At 41.0% G+C, this 19,555-nt stretch overlaps 1 protein-coding gene and 1 long non-coding RNA gene across 2 annotated transcripts; both read left to right on the forward strand.

The window, feature by feature from the left end:
* Positions 1–636: 636 nt before the first annotated feature.
* On the forward strand, positions 637–12,707 carry LOC115821549 (meprin A subunit beta-like). Its single transcript, XM_030785363.1, has 10 exons — positions 637–754; positions 7,948–7,980; positions 8,150–8,181; positions 8,315–8,393; positions 9,332–9,449; positions 9,974–10,152; positions 10,313–10,531; positions 11,076–11,231; positions 11,553–11,774; positions 12,100–12,707. Exons 1-10 carry the CDS (start codon positions 637–639, stop codon positions 12,705–12,707), a joined length of 1,764 nt encoding a protein of 587 aa, XP_030641223.1.
* A 1,973-nt stretch (positions 12,708–14,680) lies between these two features.
* Positions 14,681–19,555, forward strand: LOC115820059 (uncharacterized). The gene is made up of 3 exons (XR_004025566.1): positions 14,681–14,709; positions 19,218–19,256; positions 19,493–19,555. It is a non-coding gene; the product is annotated as an uncharacterized LOC115820059 (long non-coding RNA).

The following is a 19,555-nucleotide window of genomic DNA, read 5'->3' on the forward strand; positions in this document are numbered from 1 at the left end:
AAAGAAAATGTTCTTCCATGCCTTCTGACCCTGCTATTCATCCAATAGAGATTTTGGTTTGATATAAAGATTTGTATTCCAATTGTTTTATTTTGCATAAAATCTCAATTTGAGCCTTGTTTATTCTTATAGTTGGATTTGGTCAGGAGTATATACTTGAGCCGCATGATGCCTGCTGCTTAAGGACAGTTGCCTTTGATGGTCCTGTAATGTCCAATGCATGTGGGGTGTCTATTAATAAAGACATGTTATGTTGCAAAATTAGTGTGCCTTTGGGTTGACAAACAGCACTGTGCTCATCATATCTTTCATATAGCAAAAGCTGTAGCCTGTATCTTTCATGGCCTAACTGGTATGCTGTGAAATCAACAAGAGGACAAAGTACAGGTATTAACGAGTCAAAAGGCAGAATGCAAATGTTCCTTACTCAGTTAGATAGAAATTATATCAAAGTTTTAAGTCACTTCTTAGTGTTGGTAACATGTCCCTCATTGTCCCACACAAATTTACTACTTGTCCCACATTTGGTCTTTTTGTATCTAGCCACCTTCGTCATAGATGGAAAATTTTTAAAGGTGAAACTCTTGTTTTTAAAAGAATGTATATGTCAACAACACTGTGATCTTAAACAACACCATGAACTTCATCCCCAACATCAGCATCCTCATCACCACTGTCATAACTACATACAACAACACTACAGTGAACAACAATGTCATCACAAGCAATACCGATACTGACATTATACCCAACAGTAAGAACACCACTCATATCAGCATCTTCAACAGCACTGGCAACAATAACAACAGAAGATGCAAGGTAATACAGACGATCTTTAATTTTCTTCTCTCTCCATATTCCCTTCACTTTCTTTTGTCTGTGTCTTTCTATGTTTCTTTGCTGAAGTTATGGCCTGTAGGAACAAAGTTCCCTTAAATATCAATTTTTGATTCACTCTACAGAGCTGCATTCAGTCTTGGTTTACATTATTTAGGACTCATTTACTCCAGAGCACTGTTTAAGCAAGCAAACAAAGTTTGAGGAAAAGTTAGCTGTTTTGAATGTACAATATAAACGATTTAAGGGATTGCAGGCTAATTAATCAAGCCAACCCAGCTTAGGTTTAAAAGGTCATGTCACATGTGCATTAACATACTCACTCTCTCACTCATTTTCAAAGCCACTTATCATAATTAGTGTTGCGGGGGGGTGCTGGAGCCTATCCCAGTGCTCATAGGATGAAAGGCAGGGAAACACCCTGGACAGGTTGCCAGTCCATCGCAGGGCGCATTCAGATACTGATAAGGCAAAATAACTTTTTGTCTAAGAGTAATGTGCAGAGCACTAATTTTACAATGTAGTTACTGGTAGAAATATTCCTAATACTATGCAATGTGTTAGTATTACAGCAAAAAAGCATTCAACTTTTTAGAAGTACAATAATGGTTGCAAGCTGTTCACCATTAAACCTTTGTACCTTGGTTTTTAGGTCATGGTTCTATTTGAAATAACAACTTGAAAGAAAATTGAACGAACTCAGTATTGAAGTTTCTCTTTGCTCTTATTTACATGGCAACACAGCTCTTCAAAAATGAAAATATACTGCTTGCTGTTTTTGTTTGATTGTTTGCATCTGATTTATAATATGAATGTGATTTCTGAGGCACCTGTTTTGAACAATGCTCCGTAAAGTCAGACTAAGACTGAATGATCTTACTACTAAGCACATTTATTAAGCCTTATTGGTTAGCATTTATCTAAATATCTGTCAAGTTTGCTTCATTAAACTATATTTGAAGAGTTTAGGTTGGATAACTCTGAATTCAGTGAGATAACTACCACCCTGCTTTGTAAAACATCACTGGGAATTCAGCTTTTTTGCTCTGAATATGGGTCTTTCTGGGGTCACAGAGATGAAAATATGTTGAATGAGAAGATGGCAAATTCAGATATTTGCACTTTTTGTGTTAATACTACTTAAGGTACTCTTGAAACAAGTCTCAAAAAATGTGAAGATCAAAAGAAAATAAGACACAACTAATGTTACAAATGGTTCAGAAGTAACAAAATTGTTCCCATTTCAAACAATGTATTACAAATCATTTATCTAAAAAAAAATTTTCTCTTGAAATTCTACAGGGACGCGAGAATGTTCTGTCATTCTCATCTCCAGGGCTGAATCCTGTGACTTTGGTATTGTTGCTGCTACGCTGACTGCCAGAACAATACACAGTGGACAGTTCTGTGCTGGCAGTCCTTCACAAGAAACTTATGAAGAGTTTAGACATATTGGGGTATAAATACAGTGTTAAAGGTCAAAATCTATTGCTTGTAAAGGTACAGCATCGGTACAAGCACTGTGGTGTCACAACTTGGCTGAAAGGAGGTGACAAAAAAGAGGGCAGACCATGCACAGATCACGTTAAGGACAAAGCAAATTTATTATAAAAGAAAAAAACACCCATAATTTAACGATTAGACTGGTAGTCAGCAGTATCAGTAGTGTAGGCAAGGTATGGATGTGTGTTAGAGAAGTGTGGGGGTGTTGTAATGCAGCTACCAAAATCCCCAGGAACCAAATGGTGGAGACCTGAGGAAGAGAGAAACAGAAAGTGTTTAGATGGAGGGGGGAGTGGGTAACCATCAGTTCCCTTTGGGGTTTTATACACCTGGGGATCAGAACACCCAGGTGCCCAGTATCAACCAGGACAGCCATTCCACTCTGATACCCAACCTGCACACAACACAAGTACAGAGCGGAGGCCGTCACAGTGGAATGTTGTGTCTATTGCTAATTTGCATTTAGGTTACAGGAAGAAAATATTTTATGTTGGCCTCTTTGTAGAGAATTCTTTATATTTCTTTTTGCATGTAATCATTTTGAGGTACAAACATGATTTGTCATTAAGGCCAAGATTTCCCTTCCGTTTAAACTTTACCCAATTTGTCTTCATGAATCTAACAAACAGAATCTAACTGAGGGTATCTCTTTCCCACTAGTTTACATGGTTTACTGGTTTTCAAATTAAAAGCTGATTTTATGCGCATATCAGCAAATCATTGTACATTCCACTACTCTGGTTGTCTGGGTTTCCACTGTCATTCTGTGTTATAAAAGTAAGTAATGACAGACAAGAACACATAAATATAAAACACAGTTTCCAGGGTATGATTAGTGAAAAAATTGGGGGGGGGGGGGTGAAACATTTGTATTCATTAAATAAATCTTAAAACTTTTTGGTCACATCCTTTGAGTCAGCCTAGGTGTTCCCATCATTCTTAGTTGTAATATTTCTAATGATTTTTTTTTTTTGTGAGGGTCCTGTAAAATACAAGGACATGCTGCTCTGAGTCCCTTTCATTTTTCTCTCATTTGGCTAGCTAGCTGTAGTTTTCATGCTGAAATAGACTATTTGTTCTTGGTGACATTCTGAAAAGCCGTGTATGGATCAAGGCCAGTGGAACCAGGATCATCATGTGGCTGCAATGTCATCTCTATTGTCACTCAAACACGAGCACTAACGGTGATAGACCACCTCTGATTTCATTGCTGTTTGCACTATAGACTGTTCTCATATTGCAGCGCTTTACTCAGACGTATTTTTTTTTTTTTTTTCTTTTTAGATATTTTATATGGTCTGTTGGTAGAGTAGCATTAATCCCTATGAGGTAGGGTATACATTTTGTCCCTAGTTGGTAGAGTAGCATTAATCACTATGAGGTAGGGTATAAATTTTGTCCCCAGTTGGTAGAGTAGCATTAATCACTATAAGGTAGGGTATAAATTTTGTCCCTAGTTGGTAGAGTAGCATTAATCACTATGAGGTAGGGTATAAATTTTGTCCCCATCAAGGATAAAAATAATTCAACAGAGGCAGGGATATATAGACCAGAGGCGGGGAAATCCCCCCCAGTCACCCCCGCTCCCCCCAGCAAATGGCACAATGACAGTTTCTGTTAAATAAGCAAAATATTTCCCCCTTAACAGCAGTAAACTTTCTTGTGTAACACTGATAGTGAGGGCTTGATATGGCATTTGTATCTTTCTCTGGTCACTTCACTCAGCGTGTCTTCAACACCTGTAGGACAGGTTCAAGTCTGAGATTACTGTAGCTTTATGCTTCATTTCAGAAGAATGGAACATACGCAACAGTAAATGACTGAGCATGTGTGTCAACGCGTGTGAGATGTGAAGACCGTGAGAGAATAAAGCAGTCCTCCTCGTTTTTCTTTAGAAATGCTCTAAAAGAAAAAAAAGAACAATGCCTATTGCACACCCGTTTTTGGTCTAAAACGACTCACCAAAAATGTTGAATGTTGAACCCGATCCTTAAAGCCAAGTACAATGATTAAGTTATACTATAATAAATTATTCTTTGGTTAAGTACAATAACCAGGTTAGTCTATAACTATTCAAGTTACTCTATATCTATTCACGACTCAACATTCATCTAATGTATATTAAAATAAAATTGCTCCAGCACCAATATGAAAATATATGATTTAAAACATCAACAGTTCCCTCTGCAAGCTTTGCATTATTTCCTCTGGCACATTTCCATATGATGCAAATAAACTGATATTTACTGTATGCTTTGAGACATTAAGTTCCGTTCTCAGAAACATGTCCTTCTGACTAGTGTCCCGAATTCAGGATATCATACGATGTTTTTAAGAAGAAGTGACAAATGACCTTTCCTTTAACTTTTATAATGTAATTTGTTAATTTTCAGATAAAGATCAGCATTTCACTTGGTCAGCAGTCCACATGATCTGATAAATACTGAGCATTGCTCCTACTGCCTGCATAATTGCAATTAAGGGATTAAGATTACCCAGAAAACTGAATTCATGACACATGGACACAGGGAATATTAATTCAGATCCAATTTTCATTTTCAGTGGAACGTCTTTCTGTGTGGAGTTTGCACGCTCTCCCCGTGTCTGCATGGGTTTCCTCCGGTAGCTCCAGTTTCCTCCCACAGTCCAAAGACATGCAGGTCAGGCGAAATACTAAATTGCACCTAGGTGTGAATGTGTTTGTCTGTGTGTCTGGACTGGTGACCTGTCCAGAATGTTTTCCTGCCTTTCGCCCAATGAATGCTGGGATAGGCTCCAGCACCCCTCGCTACCCTAATTAAGATAAGCAGCTTAGATAATGAGTGAGAGGTTATTCTGAGGACAAAAAAAAAGTTTATCACTCAGTGCTCAGGTACACCACTGATAGTTATTTTGGTTGTTCAGGTTATCCTGTGTGTGTGTGTGGGGGGGGGTGTTTTTCTTTCAAATATTTTAACAATGTCGCTGATCGGCGATGATGTGATCTGCTCTTTTGCTTGAGTGGAAACTGTGTTTTAGGTTGCTTAAAGTGACACATTTGTTTAGCCTTTTAAGGGTTAGCTATTTTTTCAATTTGCACCAGTTGGTTTCTAATTGACCTTTACTTGATGATAGATTTTTTAAAGATCAGCGATGGAATCAAAGTAAGGACAAAGCAGAAGGAAACACATTTTTCAACAAGGTGTGGTTTACAACAATGGTGCTTTAGCACAAAAGCTGGCTTTTGATGCTCAGAATGAGGAAGTAGCTACATGGAAAAATGCTTCACCTTTACGTAGATATTACGTATACTCTATAAAGGTGCACATTTTGAACATCTGAGCTTAGATGAGACAGAACATGCTATAGGACTCATCTCCATCAGAAGCTGACTGAATATTAAACAGTCTAATTTTTGAAAGATCCAGGTATTTCAGGTTCTTCTATGCATTTACATATCTTTTTTTTTTTTAATCATTTTAATCCAAGATATTATGTTGACATCATTTGATGATTAAAACATAGCAACCCAGTCATTTGCGCTTGACTGATAGGACAATAGAAAAAAAAAAAGACTTATTTTACTTCTTTGAACTTCTAGTCAATCTGTAAAGCAGTGATATAACTTCCGCCCAGGAACAACTAGAACTTTGTTCACTGGATCTTTTATTTTATTTGATCTTTTTTGTTAATCTTTTAAATTTATTTGACACATTATTCTTGCTTGATCCAGGAAAAACACTGAGAGGATGTACTTTCAAGCCTTTCTCTTGGTGAATATTTTGGGTCTTTGGCCTCCTTCGGTAATGGTGAGTAAAAGAACAAAATGTTATAATGCTATTTTATCTTCAACTTCATATGTGATGTAATTTACTGTATTGCTGATATAGACACATTTGTCCAGGGAACATTGTCAGCTTTTCTTCTTGCTTTCAGCCCTTACCAACAGGTGCACCAACAGTAGTAACAGGTGAGTTCTCTTCAAATTATCATTCAAAAAGGATGAATGTGTATGCCAGATTCATTGTCCGAGCCTTAAATTCTACACTATTGAAATTAATTTCTAGTTAAGGTCTTGTCACACCTTGTTCTGCTTGTTTCTCCCTCTAGTGGGTACTGTTATGCCCTGTTCCTTTTGCTTTCCCCCTCTTGATCAGTTTTGATTAAGTTGTGTTACTTACTGATTTCATGGTTTAGTGCTGTCAAATCAGTCATTACTCCCACCTGTCTTCAGTTAGTTCTGCCTCGTTTAATACTGTGTAAATACTCCTTCTTTTTCCTCTTTCTTTGTCTGGCATTGTCTGGTGCATACCCTATGTTACGTTGCTTTTCCTACCTTTCTGATGTTCTAAAGCTACTCTGAGGACACTTGCGTATGTATCCAGTCACTCCTACCCGATGCGTGACAGGTCTATGCTGAATACTGCTTAAATGCTATACACACACACACACACACACACACACAGGGTCAGGACGTGTAGCGGATGGGTAGACGGGAATAACAGACGAGAGGCAGGCGAAGAAGGCAGGCGTGTGGCGGGTGAGAGGCAGGCCAGCGCTGAACAGGCGGCACAGGGAGATAATGCTCTTCTTCGCTGAACAGGTTAACACAACCGACAAATCAGACTTGTTCTAATACATAAACAAACGATAACTCTACCGAGCAAATTTAGGTAACGAACTGACGGTGAGTGGTGGGAGAACTGGGGTATAAATGCAGCAGTGGTGATGAATAGATGAGAAGCAGGTGTGCCGCTAATCAGGATCCGGAACCTACACACAAACACACAGGCAGATACACAGCAGGGGGAGCAGAGGAGACACAGGGGAGAGGGAAACACTTAAAAACACAAGGGAAAAACGAAACCAAGAGCACAGCCGAAGCCGTAACAGTGAGGGGTTTTTTTTATCACTACTTTACAGTTTTGAAGTGAGGCTTTTTAGCTTCTCAAAACATTGGATGGCTATAAAAAACGAACTGGCCAAAATCCAAGTAACTGTAGCTCCACATGACAATACAGGGAATTAGTTCACATAGTGTTTTGAATGGTTATCTTCATTTCCCCAGGGCATGAAACTGTGCTACTGATGAAATGCTATGTTACATTACCTGGAGTCATCAAGATGATTAAATTTATATGTCTGTGTATTTACCTGTTTAATTTTCAGTGGTGTTTCATTGTGTGCTTTCTTCTTGATTTTATTATTGCTGTTACTTGAAACGGGACCTGAGTACCTCATTCCATTTTCTTTCATGTACAACATGCTCTGGAATGACAATAAAACATCCTTATCCTTATGATTGATATTACTTGTGACTGTAGCTTCTGAATTGTTTCAGTCTTCTGCACAGAGGGAGGGATCTCTTCGTTGTTATATCTAAGCACATGCTCTGAGACTTTATGCTGTCTGCCATTCTGAAGAGATCACTGTGTCAACTTTGACCTTAAAGTTACACTAGTGTTAGTGACGCTCACCCCCAAGAATGAAATTTTTTTCAACTTCAAGGCTTTTTTGTTTTTTGTTTTAGGATAAAATGAAAAGACCTTTTTATCATCTATTTTTTCTCTTCCATTTTCTTTATCATGACAAATACCCAGTCATTGTTTCCATTGTTTATTTTATCAGATGTTGACCGAGACATTCCTGAGATCAACAAAGGTGAGCACATTCAAAAAGAATTTACGTGCACCTGTGAACCTAAACACAAATATACGTATCTGATTATGTGTGTGTGTGTGGGTTTTTTTTAGATCTATTTTTTCAATATTGTAGACACATTGTGCTCCAAATCATTTGAAAAACTCACTAATTGATTTCTATGTCTTAGATTTACATCTTCGAGAGGGAGACATTTTGGAGGTGAGCTGATTTATAAAAGTCACTCTCCTGTGAAAATATTCTGTAGTTTAGAGTCTAATACCTATAAATCAAAGAAGGGTCTTCTGATAATTCTACAATGAGATGATATTAATCAAAATCATCTTTTTAACAGAACAAGCACAGGAGTGCTATTTTAGGAGATGATTACAGATGGGAGTCTCCTATTCCCTATGTGCTAAATGAAGACCTTGGTAAGACCGGTGATTTTTTTAGCTTTTCAGAACAGTGACAGAGTCTACAGTCAAACAATCTATGCTGCTGCCTTGTATTCAGTAATCACTTCTTAAACAAATCATCATGATCATGAGAACAAATAACCAAACAAACAAGATGAAGGGAAAATAATGTTTTCCACCTGGCTGTGAGGTTTTGACAGACCAAGACCCAATTGCAGACCCACTGGGTAAAATAAGATTTATTCAAAAACAAAATCAGAAGCCAATCTCAAAAACAGTGTCCAGTCCAAGGTCTAATCCAGAAATCCAGAGAGCCATCCAAATCGTTAGGCAAAAACAGGTCCAGGTAAACACAATCAAACTTACAAATCACAGAAGGCAAACTTTAACAGGCATGCACAGACAACAGGCAGGCACAATCTGACAAAGAACAGACACCAGCACAGGACTTAAATACACAGAACAATTGTCATCAAGGACAGGTGATTGGTGGAAGCAAATGAGGCAATAATAGAGATCCGGTAAGGGGCGGGAACAGGAGAACACAGGAACAAACAGAAGCACATGGCAATACGAGACACAAACAAAGGCACATGGCAACACAATACCCAGAATGGCCAGCAGGGTGGGCAAAAGACAAAGTCCTGACAGGAGTACTGACACTGGTGCAGAGAACCTGATGTCTTTTTTTTATTTGTTTGTGAAACAGTGAAGTTAATGAATGCTTATTTGGCTCTATACAGGCAACTGGATTTCACTGGTCTCACTGGTTTTAATTGGTTGGATTGTTTCTTTTTTCTGCTTGCATCATCAGCTATCTGTGTAAGCCTATGAAATAACAAGCTGAGGAGTGTCTTATTGTATGACTGGCTGAACAATTGTTTTGTCAACAAAATTTCCATGTCTTTCTCTTCACCACATTCAGTTTGTACTATGTTTTCTGATGCTTTCAGATATGAATGCCAAAGGTGTTATTTTGAGGGCCTTTGAACAGTTCAGGTTGAAATCATGTATAGATTTCAAGCCAAGGGAGAGTGAGGACTACTACATCTCAGTTGAGAAGAAGGATGGGTACTGTTTTTCTCAAATCTTTAATCCTTGTGTTTTATGAAGGAAGTATCTATGTCATTATCTCATATTATTCCACCCACCATCTCTATTAAATTTAAAATATTAAAATATGAGTGAAAAAAAAATTTCATGTAGCTATTGAAAATTAATTTGGCATATATATATATATATATATATATATATATATATATATATATATATATATATATATGTCACCCCCCTCCCCCCATATATATATATATAGCAGTTTTTTTTTTTTCTTTTATGGAAAAAAGGATGAAAAAGCAGTAAAAGGTAGGCTGCATGCAGTTGTTATGATGTACATTTGATTTTTAGCTTTTATTTGGGTAAAATAAATAATACTATAAGATTAATGGTGATTACACACAAAAAGAAACGTGTTAACACATTAATCATGCATGTAGCTTTATAAGTTCAATGTCCAGTCAAAGCAAAAAGATAAACATGGCAATTTTGTCATCTGTACATAAATAAAACATTTGTTTGACTGTTTGATTTTCTAGGTGTTACTCATATGTAGGGAACACATTCACTAACGGCCAGGTTCTCTCCATTGGTGCTTATTGTGACACCATTGCTATTGTCGAACATGAGTTTCTTCATGCTCTGGGTTTCTTCCATGAACAGTCCAGATATGACAGAGATGAGTATGTCACAATTGTCTGGGAAAATATCTTGGCAGGTATGATCACTCATTTTCTCTATGCCTGCAAAATATATGACTTAAATCATTTGTTATCCTTTCCACTGATAGTGCAGTGCCTGCATGTAAATGTGTTGAAGAGACCTAAGATAAAACTCAAATGACTGAACTATTTTAATCCGTTCCTCACTGTCTTCAGGAAGAGAGAGCAATTTCAATAAGTATAATAAGGATGAAATCACTACCCAGGGTACTCCATATGACTACACCTCTGTGATGCACTACGGGAAAGATGCTTTCACCAATGGAAATGGGTCCACCATTATCACAAAGCTGCCTGTGTTCCAAGATGTGATTGGTCAGCGACTGGACATGAGTTCCTATGATGCTTTAGAACTCAATAAACTTTATCAGTGCAGTAAGTGTTCTGTTATATAATCTTTCAAACAATTTAGACAACAGAAAACTTTCTTGTTGTATTGCTCAGTTTCCATTACAGCATTACTGTAAAAAAACCAAACAAACAAACAACCAAAAGAAAACCCAACATTAAAAAGTTTTAAAAAAGGTTCAAAATCAGTCAAACCATTCCAAGCGCATGTGTCATGAGTTTAACATATGATCATTACTTAACATTTCAATCAACAATCTTAGGTCCTCTGTAATATTAAAGAACCATCCTTGTCAGATATCACAGCCAGGCCTCTCCTGTCCATTCTTCTTGGCTAATCAATCCTCATGTGAGGAAAACCACATAAAACACATAATTAACAGGTCTCATTATCACATCATCATTATCTGGTTTTTAAACTACTGAAAAATACTCCATGGATAAGTTTAGAGAGCTGGAAAGTGAAAATAGACACAAAAAAGACCTTAGGGAGAGCCAAGCTCTCTTGCATGAAAGAGGCCTCAATTGTTTTGTTCATTGTTTATGGTTTGATTTGTCTCTCCTGTCTCAGATGCATCCATCTCATTCCTGGACCACTGCAGTTTTGATAATGGGAGTCTGTGTGAGATGAGTGTCTGTTCTCGCTCTGACCATGGATGGGAAAGAGTGACCAATGTCACTGGAGGTCCCCACTCTGACCACACTTACATGGGGAGTGAGTCTCAAGGTGAGAACTGATTCAATGAAAACTGATTTAAAACATAGTTATAAGAACAGATAGGTCACATGACTGTAAATACAATGTTTACAAAAAGGGTCTTTTTGTTTGTAAAATTGTCAGTCACCCACCACCTTCCACGAGCTCCACCTCAAAATACTCAGAGGCAGAAATAATATTTCAATGAAATTTCACATTAACATTTAATGTTTAAAATTTTACCAAAGAATTGCAATTTATAAGCAACTTTTCAGATGGCCTGTTCTGTCAAGAAATTTTTAAATGTGAAACTTTATAAATCTGAATATTTTTCACTGTCCTCATTCCCAGCTGGATTCTTCATGCATATCAGCACAGTAAATGGTCTGGAAGGTGACACAGCAAAACTGGAAACCAGGAGAGTGATACCAAGACGACACTGTAAAGTTCAGTGTCTGCAGTTCTTCTATTACCACAGTGGAAATGACTCTGACCAGCTCAACATCTGGATCAGAGAGTTTGACAGTGAGGCTGACCCGAATGGAACACGCAGACTGATGGGCCAGATCACAGGTGAAAATTAGAATTCAGCTGTGCAATAAAAAAATATTGATATGAGTTGTTATCAAGTGTGTATTCTTCATATATGCTCTAACGCTGTAATTGTTAGCATTAGCAACTGCCTTTATTTATTTTTGTGGATGCTGCTGTTGTTGTTGTTCTTGTAAACTGACTGAGGTGTTCTAGACACGCATCTGATATTGGCATGTAAAATTCTGTTATAAATATCCCAACATGGGGACAAGGGATAATAGAGAACAAAGGATACAGTGTTTTTGCACTCACTTCTAGATTGCTAGAAAATAAGATCTTTCTGAGCTAAAACTTTTTTTTTCAGGTCCCCCAGCCAATTACTGGCAGCTCCATCATGTACCCCTTAATGCTACAAAAACATTCCAGGTGGAATTTGAATCACATAAAGGAGCAGGAAGTTCCACTGGTGGCTTTTCTGTGGATGATATTAACCTGTCAGAGACTGAGTGTCCACACAACACTTGGCAGATAAGAAACTTTGAAGAGCTTTGGAATTCGAGTTCTCCAGGGACTGACATATTTAGCCCAAGATATTATTCTCCTGAAGGCTATAGTTATCAAGCAGCTGTAACATTCTACACAGAAAATGCTTTTGTCCATGTGCGTCTGGTGTCTGGGGCCTATGATGATCAGCTGCAGTGGCCTTGTTCACTGAGGCAAATAACCGTTTTACTGCTTGACCAGCACCCTCACATCCAACAACGTATGTCAAGACAGAAGAGCATCACCACAGATTCACAGTGGGACAACCCCCAGGTGATTGGAACTCCGACAGGCGAGAACAACAACACAGTTTATGCAACAGAATGGTTTTACACAAACTTTTACGTGGAAAGAAAAAACCTCAAGGACCGAGCATTTGTTAAAGGTGGTGATGCCTTCTTAGTCCTTGATATGCAGGGTAAGTGTTAAGACATGACCTTGTGACCGCTCATGCTGAGAAAGAAAAGTGAATGTGCTCAAAGTACTTGGTAAAAACAATGTTGACATCCGGAACTTTGGAGCTACCTTTAAAAAGAACAAAACCAAAAATTTGATGAACCTGTGTAACATTCTCCAATTCTCTCAATAATCATATGAGGACACTATTTATATATACATTTGGCCTGATCATGAATAATGGGAGTGGACACAAAACAAATTTCTCTGACTACGCTCAACAAAGTACAGCACTGAGTTTATAATTTTGAGGGTTTGAAATAATCACAGTGATAACAAAACAAAATGCTTTTCTTTCACTTTTGATGTACTCAAATCAACATCATCTTTGAGACGAACAGATATGTAAACAACAACCCCTGTTGATGTAGACACAAATGGTTGCCCAGACATCTTTTAATCATATACATGTTTTCATGCTACATGTAGCATTTAGCCTCTGCCATCTTGGTCAGACTTTTTTGTTACTATCGCCTCTCTAGAGGACGTCACGTACCAAACACATCACACGCCGCACTGATTGGTTCTTGCGTGGCTCTTATTTGCATAAAGTTGAAAATTCATCATCTCAGTTTCGCATGCTTCTGCGAATTCACACCGATTTTGCAACATCAGTGCGAATTTCACACCCATTCAGTCCCAATGAGAGTGCTGCGAAATTCGCAGCTGTGGGAACATACCGTCAGCTCTCTGCTCTACTTTGCATGATGTCACACGGGAGCACTGCTCTCTGGCGGGCTCTACTCCTAAGCTGCTCTTAAAGTGACAGTACTACTTCTATAAAAAAAATAATAAAATAAATTAAATAAAAAACAGCTATTACAGTACTAATTCCCCACTGTCTAACCAGCCCAAGGACACTCTTTCATGTGTGTGTGTATATATATATTTGTGTGTGTGTGCATTTGTGTATGTATGTGTGTGTGTGTGTGTGTGTATATATATATATATATATATATATATATATACACACATTTTCTAGTATGTTTTATTTTTCCACAGACATCTCAAGACTGACTCAGAATGATACTCTGCCCTGTGCCTCTGTACCTAAGCAGAACTTCATAAGGTCTCCAGAAGGCCTGGCTGATGAAGGTCCATGTGTAAAAAGGTATTATCAGTGCAAAAACCATTGATGTAGAAGACCTGCTCAGGAATCCTCAGTCCATCCTCACTGAATAATGTTGAGTGAGAGAGAAAAATCACAGCAATGTGATTTTTATGATTTAGGGTTTGACTTGTCATTGCATCTTGACCTATCTATATGTTACCCTAGGGATGGTTATATTAAACTGTTAGAGATGTCCACAAGGAGACAATTTGGGGGAATAAAGAAAACCAGTGCAATTTCATCAGTATGAAGTTGGGTTGGTTGTCCCGTGATAATCCTCACTGCATTCAAACTAGCTGATATATTATTTGTAGAACTGGAATAGCCTGTCAAAAGATTTGTTTCTACCCTGAGATTGAAGCAGAAAATTCTGAACTTGCAAAACCAGAACAATTTGACAGTTATGTTGAATATTTTTGGGAGAGGAATTAATGACTCATGTAGCTAAAAAGTGAATGGATCTTAATATAATTCAGCTTGAAGGGTAATCTTGTCAGAGGTATTTTTGAGCTTTGAAATAATAATTATTTCACATTTATCATACTGTGATCCTTGAATCATTCACCTTTTGTTGATTGATAGTCTTAGTTCACCTCCATAAAAAGATATCCCCAGCTCATACATCTTTCAAGGCAGAGAAAAAAAAAAGAAAGTTAAAAAAGAAAGCTATTTCACATTAATTATTAATTGAAGTTATATGGTTATTCTAAAATAAAAAGGAGTTTTTTGTCATATAAGAAATAAAATTCATTTATTTATTGCTGTTGGTATGTTCTAGTCAACATGCATGTACATCAACAATGAAAATGTCTCTTTTGCTTTGTACAGGAATCCACCAACCAGCACTCCACCTAGGACAACAAGGTAGATTCATTTTTATCCCAGTACTTACAATCACCCCTTAAAACATGTTTTTATTGATAGGACAAATAATGAACAACTTACTTTTATTAAAATATTAAACCTACAGCCTATGGTACATATAAAATCCAAATGTGTGTGTAAAAACACATGCATTTGGATCTGGGAGAAAACTGAATTTATTAATTACTGTTGATGCATCAAAACCACATGAAAACAATAGGTTACCATAATATAACAAATATAATGGATTCACACGATATACCATAAGGAATGTTCACAAGGGGGAATCCATATTCAAACTGATAAGATTGCATCCTGCTTGCCTTCGTTTAGAGGTTTCTTTTATTTATCTCTATCAAAAATATCTACTTGATACTGAAGCATAAGAGCAGTCGTTTCTGCCTTAATTAATCTTTCGTACAAATCAGCTTCCTCTCATGGGAATCGTAGATGAGCGCCTGGTGGCCGAACCTGCCACGGGGTCCGGCCCGGGCTCAGCCCGAATGAGCAACATGGGGCTGCCCTCTTGTGGGCCCACCACCTGTGAGGGGAGAAATAGGGGCCGGGTGCGATGCCACATGGGTGGCAGGATGGGGCGAGGGCCCCAGCGGACTGGACTTATGGTACAGAAACTGACTTTTGGTACGTGGAATGTCACCTCTCTGGGGGGGGTAGGAGCCGGAACTTGTGCGGGAGGTGGAGCGATACCAACTAGATATAGTTGGGCTCACTTCTACGCACAGCCTTGGCTCTGGAACCAAACTCCTGGATGGGGGATGGGCTCTGTCCTTCTCTGGAGTTGCCTGGGGTGAGAGGCGATGGGCAGGTGTGGGGTTACTTGTTAGCCCCCGAATGACCGCCGCTGTGTTGGAGTTTGTCCCGGTGACTGAAAGGGTTGCCTCACTACGCCTTCGGGTTGTAGGGGGGAAATCTCTGACTGTCGTGATGGCGTACGCGCCGAACGGCAGCTCAGAGTACCCAGCCTTCCTAGACACACTGGAAAGTGTCCTAGTGAAGACACCATCTGGGGACTCGGTAGTTCTACTGGGAGACTTCAATGCTCACGTTGGCAATGATGGAGAGACTTGGAGGGGAGTGATTGGGAGGAACGGCCTACCCGATCTGAACCTGAGTGGTGCTTTGTTGTTGGACTTCTGTGCGAGTCATGGATTGTCCATAACAAACACCATGTTCGAGCATAAGGCAGCTCATAAGTGTACCTGGTACCAGAGCTCCTTAGACCAGCGGTCGATGATCTACTTTGTAGTCTTCTCATCAGACGTGCGGCCGTATGTGCTGGACACTCGGGTAAAGAGAGGGGCAGAGCTGTCAACTGATCACCACCTGGTGGTGAGTTGGATCAGATGGCGGGGGAGGCTGCCAGACAGACCCTGGTAAACCCAAGCGCATAGTGAGGGTGAACTGGGAATGGCTGGCTGAGGACCCTGTACAGAAGATCTTCAACTCATACCTCGGGAGGAGCTTCTCCCTGATCCCGACTGGGGACATGGAGTCCGACTGGACCCTGTTCAGAGCCTCCATTGTTGAAGCGGCAGCTTTGAGCTGTGGCCAGACTGTCATCGGTGCCTGTCGTGCCAGCAAACTGAGCTTCTGTTTTTTCCTGCAAAGAACTCCCCAACAATTGACACTGCAATCACCATCGAGGTATCTGTGGTGTTCCCCACCACAGCAGCCAAAAACCTTGGCATAACCCTCGACAACCAGCTAACCTACTCCGGTCACATCGCGGCCGTCACTCGATCCTGCAGATTCTCCCTATACAATATCAGGAGAATCCGCCCATTCCTCACACAACAGGCGACCCAGCTCCTGGTCCAAGCACTTGTCATCTCCCGCCTGGACAACTGCAACGTCCGACTGGCTGGCTTACCGACCTGCGCCATCAGGCCGCTCCAGCTCAACCTCCCTAAGCACTCTCACGTCACTCCACTGCTTACTGCGCTCCACTGGCTTCTGGTAGCTGCCCGCATCCAATTCAAGACACTGGCACTGGCCTACCAGGCAACAAGAGGCTCCGCCCCATCATACCCTCAGTCCCTAATAACTCCGCATACCACTACCAGAACCCTCCACTCTACGACCTCTGGTCAGCTGATGGTCCCCTCACTTCGGGATGCACTGATTGTAAGTCGCTTTAGCTAAAAGCGTCTGCTAAATGCTAAATTGTAACTTGTGGCGGCAACCCAAGGACCCGGTGGTGGACGCCACCGGTGAGGGAAGCCGTCAGGCTGAAGAAAGAGGCCTTTCGGGCTTGGCTAGCATGGGGGACTCCGGCATTGGCTGAGAGGTACCGGCATGCCAAAAGGGCTCCAGCGATTGCTGTCATGGAAGCAAAAACTCGCGTATTGGAGGAGTTTGGGGAGGCCATGGAAAAGGACATTCGGTTGGCCTCAAAGAGGTTCTGGCAAACCGTCAGGCGACTCAGGAAGGGCAGGCAGGGCCTCGTCCAGGCTGTTCTCAGCAGGGATGGGGAGGTCCTGACCTAAACTGAGGATGTGGTCAGACGGTGGAGGGGAACACTTTGAGTAGCTCCTAAACCCGACTGACACGCCCTCCACAGAGGAGGCAGGGCCAGAAGATTCAGAAGGGTCGTCACCCATCTCTCTGGCAGAGGTCACTGAGGCAGTTAGAAAACTCCGCAGTGGCAAGGCGCCAGGAGTGGATGAGATCTGCCCTGAAATGCTGAAGGCTTTGGATGTTGTTGGGCTGTCATGGCTGACACGCCTCTTCAACGTTGCGTGGGAGTCAGGGACAGTGCCTGGGGAGTGGCAGACGGGGGTGGTGGTCCCTATTTTTAAAAAAGGGGACCGTAGAGTGTGCTCCAAGTTATCGGGGTATCACACTACTCCCTGAGAACATTACTCCAGGGTACTCGAAAGGAGACTGCTACCGATTGTCGAACCTCGGATCCAGGAGGAACAATGTGGATTCCGTCCTGTCCGTGAAACAGCGGACCAGCTGTTCACCCTTGCACGGATACTGGAGGGATCATGGGAGTTTGCCAGTCCAGTCTACATGTGTTTTGTGGACCTAGAGAGGGCTTATGATCGTGTTCCCTGGGGTGTCCTGTGGGGGGTACTGTGGGAGTATGGGGTGCCAGGTTCGCTGCTGCGAGCCATTCGGTCCCTGTATAACCGTAGTGAGAGCTGTGTCCGTATTCTTGGCACAAAGTCAAACTCATTCCCGGTGAGTGTTGGACTCCGCCAGGGCTGTACCTTGTCTCCGATCTTGTTCTTAATTTTCATGGACAGGATCTCAAGGCGCAGTCGGGGTGAGGAGGGTGTCCAGTACGGTGGCCTCAGGATTGCGTCTCTGCTTTTTGCACATGATGTGGTTCTGTTGGCCTCATCAAACTGTGACCTCCAGCACACGTTGGGGCGGTTTGCAGCCGAGTGTGAAGCGGTCGGGATGAGGATCAGCACCTCCAAGTCCGAGGCCATGGTCCTATGCCAGAAAAAGGTGGCTTGCCCCCTCCGAGTTGGGACTGAGTTTCTGCCTCAAGTGGAGAAGTTCAAGTATCTCTGGGTCTTGTTCACGAGTGAGGGTAAAATGGAGCGGGAGATCGACAGGCGGATTGGGGTGGCGGGGGCAGTCATGCGGTCGTTGTACCGGACCATCGTGGTGAAGAAGGAGCTGAGTCAGAAGGCAAGGCTCTCAATTTACCAGTCGATCTTTGTTCTAACCCTCACCTATGGTCACGAGCTCTGGGTAGTGACCGAAAGAATGAGATCGCGGATACAAGCGGCGGAAATGAGCTTCCTCCGCAGGGTGACTGGGCGCACCCTTAGGGATAGGTTGAGGAGCTCGGACACCCGGGAGGAGCTTGGAGTAGAGCCGCTGCTCCTCCGCATTGAAAGGAGCCAGTTGAGGTGGTTCGGGCACCTAGTCAGGATGCCTCCTGGGCGCCTCCCTATGGAGGTGTTCTGGGCGCGACCAACTGGGAGGAGACCCCGGGGAAGACCCAGGACACGTTGGGAGAAAGTTATATATCTCGGCTGGCCTGGGAACACCTTGGAATCCCCCAGGAGGAGCTGGTGGATGTAGCCGGGGAAAGGGATGTCTGGGCTACCCTCCTCAGCCTGCTGCCACCGCGACCCGGTCCCGGATAAGTGGGAGAAAACGATGATGATGATGATGATGATGATGATGATGATGATGATGATGATGATGATGATGACAAATCAGCTTGTGGGCTCATGGTCATGAGATAAATACATCCACATCTAAGACGGAATTTAAAGTGATACCGTAAACAACACTGGTATAACAACTTTTGAAGGTTCAGTGGATTAAGTGTTGAACCTTATGAAAAAGTTATCATAATTTAACACTGTTTGAAGTGTTTCCAAAAACACAACAACAAAATAAAGTCAAATAACAGGAGTCAGTGTGAACTTATGAACAACATTGCAGGAAATGCAGTAAGAATGCACAACATGAATAAGAAGTCTATCTATCTGTTTCCTTCTTGACATTTTCTTCTTTAGGGATGCACCATTTACAGCTCCACCGCCAACCCCTGGCAGGTACAGTATCTCATCCAGCTTCTATATTTCTCTCAAACCACAAAAGTTAAGTTTCTGTCACTCACATTTTACTGTAATGATGATTAACTTGATGTCCCCAGAAAAAATCTAGTGAAAAACTATGCATACATGGTTTTCCTTAGATTTATGAAAACTTATGAGCATATTGGTCTGTGTATTTGGTCTGCGTTTATACTAAATTGTAACAAGATATGCTTTTCTGTACCCATTTTCAGTGAATGTCTGGACATCTTTTGTAGTTCAGCTACCAACATGGTCCCATCCGCTGTGATGCTCCT

The sequence above is a fragment of the Chanos chanos genome, chromosome 9 (genome assembly GCF_902362185.1).
Source record: "Chanos chanos chromosome 9, fChaCha1.1, whole genome shotgun sequence".
NCBI classification, from domain to species: domain Eukaryota; kingdom Metazoa; phylum Chordata; class Actinopteri; order Gonorynchiformes; family Chanidae; genus Chanos; species Chanos chanos.